Here is a 12436-nt window from a genome sequence, read left to right as displayed (position 1 = left end):
GTCCAGCTGTCTACGTACTAAATTTCATTGCAATCGGTTCAGTAGATTTTGCGTGAAAGAGCAACAAACACATACACAGTAAGAGTAGGATTATCGTAGCGATTTTAAACCAACGGGGTTTAAAATATAGCATTTGTAAGCGTAGATGTGAAATTTTGAAAAACAAAATCCACTTCAAATTGTCAGATCTATACCCAATTTAAAGTAGTGGTTGTAATTTACAGTGGTGGTACACTCGGCGAGTACCAGAGTTCAAATAAAAAATAACACCCAATCGACAGTTCTGACGTAAAAAAACGAAAAAAATGAACAAAGACATGAGAATTCCTAAGATACTAACTTTACATAATAAAACGTTACGCTTTACAAAATTTTATTAGCAATTTATTGCATCGACATTTCAACAGGGGCTAGTGAATTATGATTACTATTCAAGATCACTAGGAAAAGTATTGTTAATTAAAGAAAAAAGGACCACAATCCAACCTCCAATAATGCAAAATAAAAAAAGGAAAATTCTTAGTGCTCCCTACTACCCTTTAGGGCCTTCAAAACTACTACTCTGAGTACTGTGGCCTCCTAGGTGATGATGATGATTCGCACCTATATCCTTGGGCCACTTTACTATTATATCGGCTGAGGTAACAATAAAAAAATTTTGCATGGTGCTGCATTACACAAAAACAACTGAACGAATTTGTGTGCAGTTAGTTACAAAGAGGATTTTTTATAGCATAAATTAAAACCATTATTATTTTATTAATATTCATAGTTACATGACTGAAAAATGATATAACCTTAGTAATCTATTTATAAATGCATATCTTAATATATATAAATCTCGTGTCACAATGTTTGTCCTCAATGGACTCCTAAACCACTTATCTGATTATAATAAAATTCGCACACCATGTGCAGTTCGATCCAACTTGAGAGATAGGATAGTTTATATTATTTCAATTACGATAAATGACTACCCGGGCGGAGCCGGGGTGTGCAGCTAGTCACACTATAGAATTTCTCTAACTAGCTTTTGCCCGCGGCTTCGCACGCGTTAAATTCGAAGTAGTTTAATAGATATTATTATACATATCACTTTCTCTTGAATCTATAAAAAAAAACCATCAAAATCCGTTGCGTAGTTTTCAATGATAGGGACATAGGGACAGAGAAAGTGACTTTGTTTTATATTATATAGTGATATCTAAAATATAAACACATTGAGTTCACTACTAAAACCACATGATATAAAATTACATTCAAAATGCAGGTACTTACAAAAACAGTGTAAATTATCAGAGTCCATTTGCAAATTTGTAGATTATGACAAGGACATTATATTTATTGTACTAAAATGCAAATTGTACAGAAATAAAACAGCATAAATCTCATTATGTTTGGTAAACACACACCGTTGAGAAACAACACGAGTTAAGGTCATTTACACGTGAAACAGTTGCAAAATACCAACTGTGAAGTGGCAATTGTTAAGCCCAGTATTCATCCTACTAATATTATAAATGCGAAAGTTTGTGTGCCTTTGTTACTGTGTGTGCGTTTGTTACTCTTTCACGCAAAAACTACTGAACCGATTGCAATTAAATTTGGTACGTAGACAGATGGACAACTGGAATAATATATAGGCAACTTTTTATCCCGTATGCCTACGGGATACGGACTTACGCGGATGAAACCGCGGGGCGCAGCTAGTTGTTAAATATGTGTTTTGTGACAAAGCTGAAGCGACACGTCACAGAATCGCTTTCAGCATGATGCTGGCTGCACACTGCAGAGCTGGGAATGCATGTTGACAATACTCGTCCGAGGAGCGACGATTTAAACAGAAAATATGTATAGGTTTGTGACCCTATATATAATATAAGTTATATAAAAATATAAGTTGAATATAAAAATCCAGTGTCATGATGTTTGTTCCCAATGAACAACAACAACTAAACCGATTTTGATGAAATTTGGCATTTTGTAACTTGGTCCAACTTAAGATATAGGACAGTTTTTATTTCGATTAATTAATATTTTTAATTATTACTCAGCCACAGCAAGGCGTGGCCTGGTATGCTAGTAAGTTATATTTGTATCAGTATTTATGTATATATATATATATAATGTACTTATGTGTTTTAAATTTGATACGTTTTTTCCCAAATATATATATTACTGCTTCTTCTTGTCCACCAAGTTAGTTGTCTGGAGGAGATCGCTGCCTTGGCGATATGACGGCCTATTGTGCGGTGTGTATAATATGTTATTTTACTTTTATACACAACTAGTATACCGCCCGTGGCTTCGCACGCGTTTAATTCGGAGTGGTTTAATATATATTACTATATACATATAAACTTTCCTCTTGAATCACTCTATCTAATAAAAATAACCCCATCAAAATCCGTTGTATATATATGTATATATGTGGGAAGCGATTCTGCTTTATGTTATTTAGTGATAAAGTATATTTGTTTAATTGATGCTAAATAAATGTTTAATCACACGGGACTTTATGAAACAATGTATTTAATTCGCAATCTTGGACTCGTACACTGAATAAAAGCATCACTAGGGGTGCGGACCGGCTTCGCCCGTGCTACAAATGTGTAGCTAGCTGGGTATAGATATTCAGAGCTATGTATACAGATAATCATGTACATATCCAATGGCGAAAGAATTTATTGAATACAAAATATGGTGTTACATTAGGTAGAAAATAAAGACACACACATCTATAAGTAAATTATAGTTTGAGTTTAATTATCTACTATCCCACAATGAATATATATATTTAAGGTTTAACTAAGGAAGTATAACACTCATACGTATTATTTTATAAATGTCTAGGTCTATTATTAATCATAAATTTAATTAAATTACCTAATATATACAGAAATATTTACAATGTCGGTAGAAAATTTTGCGACCCTTTCTATATTGCTATTATGATTTTTGTTAGTTGAATGAGGCAACACTGGTAGCATTTAAAAAAAACTACAATTCTATTTTTTTTAAACATCTCTAGTTATAATTTGAAAAAGGAACACGCCGTAATATCAAGCCAATTTATATTAATCAGCATAGACAGTTCGAAGTGCAATATCATAATAACTCGATATCATAAAAATAAACAAAATCAGTTTAAACACTCACCATCCATTGGGATTAAGCTTTTCCTTTTCAGAATCGCTCCCCCCCATATCCACATGTGACTGTACACCTCTTCACACTCACACTAAACTCACTTATCTGGAGATAAACTGATTTACACTGAGTAACACTTAACGAGTTATTGTTACACTTTGTTTGTTCGGTATGGGTTAAGATCTAGATTTTAAGATAACAGAGATAATTGTGGGATTTAAAATTACTTTAAATTTATCTGTAATGGTATTATAAAGAGGAAACTTGGGTATTTTTTTGTAACGTTTTCAAGCAAAAACCGCTGGACCGATTTCAAAAATTCTTTGTCCGTTAGAAAGCTGCTACTTGTTTCTTTTAATTAGAACTATAGTATTTTTTTGTTTTTTTTTTCACATCCAAGTTTTAAAAATAAATTAGTTATGTAAAGTGTAATTGTACTAAAAAAAAAATGTATATCTGTACATATTATTGTCATCGGGGGAGCTCGCACCGGTGTAGGTACCACATGTCCACAGATAAGGGTGAAATAGCACGCTAATGTGTTTCGTTCGGTGAGTGGGGGAGCCGGAGGCCGTATACCTTAAAGGTGGACTAAACATTTGCAGAAGCCCTATCCATCAGGCGAACCATCATCTCGGCTGCTGGCTCTCACATAAAAATATATATTAACAATATTTGATTCAGCGAGGTAAGCTACTGAAAAACAATCGGTTTTGCCATGACACTTTTTTTTAAATATTGTTTATGAGAAATGAACTAAAAGCGCGCGAAAATAACCTACAATCAAATAACGACGCGTGTAACTAGTGATGTAGACAATCGTGGACCCTTATCGACAATCTATCGATAACTGATGTTAGTCCTTGTAAAATGTCGTCAAGTGGCACTTACAGTTTTTATTGACGTAACAACAGGCTTTTCAATATGTCTGACCGTGAAACAGACAAAGCAAGGATTCTGATAACACCCCCTTGATCTCTACGAGTACTTAATTGTGAAATCAGTACTTTACTATCATGGTTAAATGGCGGATTAATTCATTTTACCGTAAGAGGAAAATAAACAAATGAAGAAATTAACATAATTTTCCTATGGGCAGGGTAATTTATTTCTGATTATATTTAACTTCCGCGCAATCTGAATAAATTGTTCTTAAAGTGATGATTACTCTGTTTACAATGTACCTACATTTAGTAGGGTTATAATAACACACATTATATAACATTAAAACGTCATATATCTAAACGTTTTGTATAACAAATAAATTATGATGAGGATGAGTATAAGCCTGTCAATACTAACAAACAATTATTAAACGTACTGACAGCGGTCACCTTGACCATATAGTTGCGTAAGTGTTACATAGATACACTTGACGTGAGCTGGATCTAGTGACGAAAGTGAGATAATATTTTTTTTAATCTTAATAAATTTAAGATAGAGTCAGATTTCACTGGCGCTTAGTAGACATGAAGATTCATTTCAACGTTTTTTATGTATTAGTGAGCTGGTGGTCTGTCTGATGGTAAGCGGTCATGGACATGGGGGAGGAGTAGCGCTTCTGCAGATACATGCAAAAAATAAGATGGGGAAAGGATTGATGATGAGGATAAAAGATTAGACTAGAAATGGTAAGGAAAAGGAAACGCGCCCCCGTAAATTCATATAAAGCTACTATAAATATCAACTTTACTTGCCTGTAGTGGTATAGTTTATATGAAGTTTTTATATCAACGTTACAATAGATTCGTTTTACTCTAGTAACTATGGATCAAATTCTTTTCTATTAGATAATTAATAGCTAAAAGTAGGTTCTCTATACACATATCTATAATACTCGTGACAAAATGTTAGTTATCACACTGCTCCGAAACAGCTCGATCGATTCTCATGAAATTGCTTGTGGATGTCTGTCGGAGTTAGAGGTCTGAGAATCGGCCAACTTTCATTTTTAATCCCCTAAATGGTAACAGTAAGGCAGAACAGTTTGTCGGATCTTTCTCTAATAATATTAACTATTTGAACCAACAGCGAAGAGATATTTTCAGAAAAGATATTTGACACACAATAATTTTTGTGTTTTTTTATCAATTTTATAAAATACAATCAAAATATTAAATGGCATTGATACGTGGGATAAATTGTACTTTAAATACAAGTTCTCTTTCGGGTGTGGCTTCGAAGGTATTCTAACGACTATTGCACTCCTTAATGGAAAAACTTAATTTAAGAATTGGTCATGTCTATTTTTGTTAGTCCTTGATTTACTCAGTTCTCGGAAAATTGTTACATTCACAGCAGAGTACATTGCGTATCACTAGGCATTTGTGATGTAATTATTGCCTTTAGATTTTTAAGCTATTTTAACGAAAGTCTAAATCGCCTTCAAATTGACAGAACTAGAGAAAATTTAAATGAGACCACACGACAAGCACAAAACAACAACATACAACAAAGCCAAAAAGCATAGTTGAATTGAGAAGTTCTCCTTTTTATGAAGTCGGATGAACATAGAAACGAAAAGTTTGATGGCTGTGACGCAGTTCTAATTTTTAAAACAATCAAACTGCAACACATTATAGCAACTGGGCACGATTTAACGTTATTTATTTATTTATTTATTTATTTAAATAAAGGCTTACCAACTAGATACATAATTTCTTGTTAAAACTATTAAAACATTAAACTATACATCAACACATTAGTACTTATGTATCTAAATTACAGGTAGGCACAGCTTTACCAGCATTTAAAATAAAAATAAAAATTTGATGTACAGCTACAAATATTGAAATTTAATACAATTAGCTTAAGGCATTCAAAATTTGCTTCTTGAACAAGCTCAATTTAGAAAAATGAACATCAGTGTTACAATCGACGGTAAACATTCTATTATATAATTTTAACATAAGTTGTAATGGGGAGTTCGAACCATATTTATTTTTTGAAAATTTCACGTAAATTGGGCAAAAAGTACTAAGCCGACAGTTATAGATAGGCACATTGAAGCCAATTTGTGACAACAGTGATGGACAGTCTATCTCATTATTCAATAATTTATATAGGCATAGAAGCTGTGAGGCATTTCTGCGCGTTTCTAAAGATTCCATTTTGAAAAAACTCAGTCGTTCATGATAGTTTCTAACTGTATTGTTTTTGGATATATCTTAACGTTATGATATATCTTCAAATTTATGCCTTGATAGATAAACTGGCAATGAAACTTAATCGTAAAAAATTTAATAAATAATCTGGGGCGTTTTGGTTGCGTTTTATTTTTAAACGACGTTCCAATAAACGGCGGATGTTCTTAATTCGGAGTGTTTTTTTAAGGTCAATGTCACACATCAATGGGATTGTTGAAAGTTTTATATAAATCTCAGGTACAAAATTATTATTTACACGACTTGTTATTTTGTTATATTATAAACTGTTTTCGATACGTGTAGTCTACACTAACATTATAAAGAGGAAACTTTTGGCTTTTGGTATGTTTGTAACGTTCTCTAACAAAAACAACTGGACTGATATCAAAAAATTTTTCACCATTAAAAAGCTGCACATTCATTGACATAGGCTATATTATATGGACTACGGACGAAGCCGCGGCGAACAACTAGTATAAATGACAAGTCATGGATTTTTTAATTGATAAACTCCGCACTTAAACAAGGATTACAGAGGTAAAAGTTTGTGATTTTTAATGTATTTGAAACTAACAGAAATGAGGTCGGACAGCGAGTATTTATACTTAAGTTTTTTGTTGACGTGACTAATTTGCGAATACGTGATAAAATGATACAACAATTGTATTTTACGTCACGTATATTTGCGTGTGTTACCATTTTAGAATGTATCATGAAAATGCTAATTTCCCACTATCGATATCATTACAATAAAATAATTGAGTCTTATAAATTTTACGTATCACGTTATATATATTGATTATAACGCAATTTATGCTTGTTATATAGTACTTAAGATGATTAGGTATGTAAAATTAACTAGTCAGGCAACGAAACAAATTGAAGTAATAAAAAAAAAGTAGGTAGTCTTGTTTTTATCAATACGTAGGGAAAAAACGAATCCAACTCGTTATATATGATATGCAATAAGATATTCATGCATAAGACATTAAAAACTTTGGTCACAGGAAAATCCGACGTTTTAATTCTTAGAATCACCACTACAATCATAATATGTACATGCAAATATTGCAGTAAAACACTTATGTACGCGTCTTTTTCTTAAAGTTTTGCAATTATTTTCTTAACTATCTACGTATATAGTTTGGCTGGTCGCCAAAGAAAATATTTTTCATTGATATTGGTTTCTAATCTAGTTTAAAACAATTGCCTAATTTGACGCCCGTACTTACTATCGTTTTCGGCTTATATAAGTATAGTTTTTATGCAACATATGGTTCATACTTGAGATTTTATAGAATATATTTAGGTAGCAATAATTAACAAATGCACAATAGATGCCAGAAAATATCGACTAAACTACTCCCTAGAATATATTATTTCCGACTTACATTAATTGTTGAATTTTTGTATTACTTTAATAGTAAATGAATAAAGCTTATAAAGCTTTGTAGGTATTTTTGTGAGTGAATTGACAGAGAGGTTAAATATGGGCTTTTCAGTTGAAAAGTAATAGCGAGATATCCACACAACTTACTCTTTATCTAAACGACACTGAACTCACAAGGTAATAAACCACTTTTGTTATTTTTCTGGGTTGCTTTGTTTTAAAACGTTTAAAAATACACGTGCTATTTTAAGATTAATATGTAAAAATTAAAATCACTTGATTCAGATAACTATTCGCGATATAATTTACGCGAAGACTGATCATTGTGGCTACGACTTTTGCCTTGTTATGGCTGTCATCAATGACATGAAGGTCAAGTAAACAGCTGATTCTAGATTACCCGCTTGATTATTAATTTTTCCCTATTCGTTTGCAAATAAATTGAAACGTGACAAATACGTTCTTACAAATTATAATTAATTAAAAGCCAATGTGTTCTCACTGTCATGTAACATCAGTTCATTTTTGAATAAATATTTTCAATGAAAAGCTTGCTACATCAGTTAGAGGAAAAGAGAAATTGTTAATGGCAACTCAGCGTCACATGGCGATCGTGAAATGTCAAATTGTAAAGTGTCAACATGACGTTAATTCGAAAACTAAAATTACTTATAGTTTGTTATTATTAAAATAAATAATGAAAATGTGCATGCATTAAAAAAAAGATAGTATTTACGTAGAATTGTGAAACTCGATTATTAAATATATGCTTTATTGAAGAATAAATTTATCAGCGGTACAAAGTTCATGTGCGACAAATAATTTTGGATTTTCTTTCTTATTAGATCAAGGATGTTGTAAAATGAGATAGTAAAAGTTTATAAACTAGATGACTATGCCGCAAAACGAAGTTGATTTATTCCGTGACACATGGGTTCGTTATTTTGGTAAGGTTATATAACTTTATTTACTTACCTTGAAAGTAAGAAGTTTTAGTTTATGTATCAGGTCTTGTTATTTGTAATATATATATGCAATACCTATATTATAATATTGAAATTCTAAGAGAGATGCAATAGTTATATATCTATATTGAATATTCTAAAATTAACATAGTTCTTCTATGTATGTGCAGATTTCTTTTTCAAGTGATACAATTTTGGTAAATAAAGTACAAATTTATGATCCATTAAGTCCTTTTTCTTCTTGAAAGGCGTATTGAAACGTACAGCAATAATTGTGATTTGTACAAAAAATATGTTTAGCATATTACACAATAAACAGACAGTACAGAGTCACTTGGAACAGAGAACAGAGTCACTTGCTTTTGTTGTGGCAGAGAGTGTCTTTGTGAGGCCTTGTATCAAAATTCATTTGAGGGTAAGATCTTAAAAGACTTGTTAAAGGGCTCAGTATCATTGGTACAGTTGATACTAGAGTGAAAGAGTGTACTTGTATACTAAATTACACAATAACTAGCTTACACCCACAAATTCGTCCGCATGGAATAGTAAGTTTAGGCTAACACTAACTTGCAGCGCATGGAGCAGAAGGTCTCAATATGAAAAACATCCACCAATTTTGAAGCATTCTTCATTGGTGCTCCACTCATATTGGTCTTAGCATGATGATGTATAGACTATATCTTTCCTTAAAAAATGGGCTATCTAATACTAAAAACATTTTTCAAAATGGACCATTCCTGAGATTAGCGTGTTCAACAAAACAAACAAAAAAAACAAACTTTTCAGCTATGTAATATAAATATAGATATATCTCATCTATATTGATTGGTTAACAAAATCAGCTCACCATCCGGCAAAGCAGTGTAATAGTATTACCCAATAAGAAAACAATCTGTATAGAAGACCATAACATTTCCCAGTGTACTCACCCTTCATCCTTGATAATGTACTGGTCGCTGAACAGATTCATGTTGCCAGGTTATGCCAACGAGGTCGGCGAGTCGTTCCGGCCCGTGATTCCAGTCAAGGTAGTGCGGGCGAGCTATGCGGTCGCATTCGCGTATGCGCTGGCTGATACTGCGGACAAGAGTTGGAAAATGTTCAGGGTAAGTTATAAATATTCTTAGTTAGCTGGTTTATGATATGTATTTCATATTATAACTGGCTGTTGCCTGCAGCTTCACTATCAATTAAATTTATATGTACCCTCTCAGGGTAAAAACTATCAAAGTCCTGTCTAAGCGGATGCCTACATGATAGTGGTAGTGGTAGTGTTTAATTTCAGCCCAATCTGTCCAGTAGTTTGGGCTGTGCTTTGATAAATCGGTCAGTCAGTAGCTATGCGATCTGTGTATTAAGACACTTTAATTGTAGATGATTTGAGAAAATGTGAAGAACTGTATGATCTGTTAGATGATTTCTTGACCTTATGTGAAGGATTAAAGGCTTTATTTTAATTTTTCTCAAAAAAAAAAAAACAATTTTCATCATTCGCCTTTATATGACTATAACAAACAGCAACTACTGTGACAAAGGAATATTGGGATTCATTTCTATATTTAGATGGACCCTGTTTGCCATACTAATATGCCATTTAAGTTTTAATATAATATATTGATATGATTTGAAAAAACAACTTACGACATCATAAATATCATAGAATGATATGAACCTTACAATAGAACAACATTCCCCAAACCAATATTAGTATTAATTTAATCATGTTTTAACAAACTCTAAATTGCAGTAGTTTTGATGTGTTATATATTTAAATTACAGAAAGATGGCCGACCAAAGAAAGTCATAGTAGAGGCCGGAGACGCACTCCTTTGGCAGACATTAGCATCTGTTGTGATTCCAGGGATTACGATTAACAGGTATTTGAGTATAAATAAACTTATGTTATTATGTAAGCTTGTTTGTTTGTTGTATAAAAAAACTTAGTAAATGCATAGATTTTAAGGGTACACAGCATATATCCTATGCTTGTATAGCCTAAATGTATTGTCAAGACTAATTTTAAAACTGTTCCAGTTGAAAGAAATATAGAAGTGTTTTTCATGAAAACCATAAAATTTTATGTCATTCTGTTATTTAAAAAACAAATGTTTTATAAAATCACTATTGACTCGAGGTTTAAGGATACATGACAGACCATGGGAAGCCAAAGAACAAATAAACTTTTTTTAATTTGAACTAGTAGTTTCTGAGATTAAAGTGATCAAACAAACAAACAAACTCTTCACCTTAATAATACTTTATAAGTATAAATAAGGTAACAAAATACACATGAGTGATTGATTGGTTGATTGATTGATAAACATTATGTGTTTGTCTAATGTCTGATCATACAAAATGTTTGTTCAGAATCTATATATATATATGTAAAACTCATAGGTGACTGACTGACATAGTGATCTATCAACGCATAGTTCCAACCACTGAATGAATCGGCCTGAAATTTGGCATGCAGATTGTTGTAATGACGTAGGCATCCGCTAAGAAAGGATTTTGATAAATTACTCAAAGGGATATGAAAGGGGATGAAAATTTGTACCATGAAAATTTAATAGGACCGCGCGGGCGAAGCTTCGGGCAACAGCTAGTACAAGTATATATATATATATATATATATCACTAATATTATAAACATGAAAATTTGTGAGGATGGATGGATGTATGTTGCTCCCACATGAAAAAAGCTGATGGGATTTGTTTGAAAGTTGGTACGAAGAACTACTTGAAGTGGTTCGCTTAGTATGGTACTAGATGGCGCTGTAATTATTTATATATAAGGTTTTTATTACGTGCTGAATTTATAGACGTTTCTAAATATGTATAAATTGTTGTTAAAAATAGATAGCTTATTGATTGTTCGTATATTAGTATGGCTTTTAAACGTTTAAATAAATGTTTACAGTTAAGATATTTGAAGTTTTTAAAATTTTAGGGACAAGTGCCTCTATGTATTAAAATAAACCTTCATCATAATCCGTTGTGTAGTTTAAAAGAATTAAGCATACATACATACATTTATTACATACTTTGAAGTTATTTATTTCAGGATCTGTGCTTTCACACAGAAAACGCTAAAGAACAAAGCACAAAGGATCCCACCAACCCCACGGAGTATCATCGCAGTGGCGGTGGGATTGGCGTCTATCCCATTTATCATCTTTCCCATCGACCATGGGGTTACCCTGCTAATGAATCTCACTTACCGGCGATGGGTATGAGGTTGTGACGGTTTTAAAACGCGTTTTATTCGATGTGCAGTTTTTGAAGAATTCTGAAGAATGTAAATATCTTTTTTTAACGCACATTGCAAGTTTTTTTTTTCGTTATTTCGCTCAGTGTCGTTGATGAATTTATTCATTTTGGGATGTCTATGTGGATGGGAGATCTTTAATTGAAGAGATTTTTTTTGGGAACATTTATTTGAGGGTGGCAACACGAAATAATATTAAATACTATGAAAACAGCCTAAAACTAAAAAGTTATTGTCTAAAAGTATGTGCCAAGTACAATTTCTTGTAGCTGTTGGCTTTAAATTTTATTTAGTTTTGCTGTAAGTGGTGGGACTACGCAGTTTTATTCAATTATAATATGAATTGTATAAGATCAGTTTCCCATATAACATACACATTATGAAACATTCCATTTCAAAAACTAATGCCAGTGTGGGTAAGTGACGGCGCTAGACGATCTATATAGTTCTGTCTCTTTCCCACACTTGAATTAATACTGCTTTAAGACGTCACGGTAAATACCCTGTACAATTAATA

The 12436-nt window shown here is 32.3% G+C and overlaps 2 protein-coding genes across 5 annotated transcripts in view; one reads left to right on the top strand and one right to left on the bottom strand.

Annotated features, from left to right (window-relative positions):
* Positions 1-9712, bottom strand: part of LOC119833189 (prestin) — a 33927-nt gene extending 24215 nt beyond the window's left edge. Inside the window, exons 1-2 of one of the 4 annotated variants that reach the window (XM_038357097.1) lie at positions 7834-8019; positions 3160-3388 (exon numbers count right to left, since the gene is read on the bottom strand). In XM_038357097.1, coding sequence (XP_038213025.1) covers positions 3160-3206 — 47 coding nt within the window. In that variant the 5' untranslated portion in view covers positions 3207-3388; positions 7834-8019. Of the gene's footprint in view, positions 1-3159; positions 3389-7833; positions 8020-9580 lie in introns of those variants that run through there. The other 3 variants (XM_038357089.1, XM_038357108.1, XM_038357116.1) reach the window with 3 other exon arrangements.
* Positions 8321-11959, top strand: LOC119833206 (mitochondrial fission process protein 1). The gene is made up of 4 exons (XM_038357129.1): positions 8321-8633; positions 9630-9757; positions 10431-10528; positions 11716-11959. Exons 1-4 carry the CDS (start codon positions 8576-8578, stop codon positions 11885-11887), a joined length of 456 nt encoding a protein of 151 aa, XP_038213057.1. The 5' UTR covers positions 8321-8575; the 3' UTR covers positions 11888-11959.
* Positions 11960-12436: the final 477 nt, after the last annotated feature.

Source organism: Zerene cesonia, chromosome 2 (assembly GCF_012273895.1).
Source record: "Zerene cesonia ecotype Mississippi chromosome 2, Zerene_cesonia_1.1, whole genome shotgun sequence".
Taxonomy (NCBI): Eukaryota; Metazoa; Arthropoda; class Insecta; order Lepidoptera; family Pieridae; genus Zerene; species Zerene cesonia.
This window is presented reverse-complemented; position numbering and strand designations above follow the sequence as displayed.

What these genes read in the sequence shown, in the direction of transcription:
- LOC119833206 (XM_038357129.1), top strand. Translation starts at nt 8,576, where the DNA reads ATGACTATGCCGCAAAACGAAGTTGATTTATTCCGTGACACATGGGTT. An exon ending in AGAGTTGGAAAATGTTCAGG is followed by an intron (nt 9,758 to 10,430) that starts GTAAGTTATAAA and finishes TTTAAATTACAG; the next exon opens with AAAGATGGCCGACCAAAGAA. An exon ending in CCAGGGATTACGATTAACAG is followed by an intron (nt 10,529 to 11,715) that starts GTATTTGAGTAT and finishes TATTTATTTCAG; the next exon opens with GATCTGTGCTTTCACACAGA.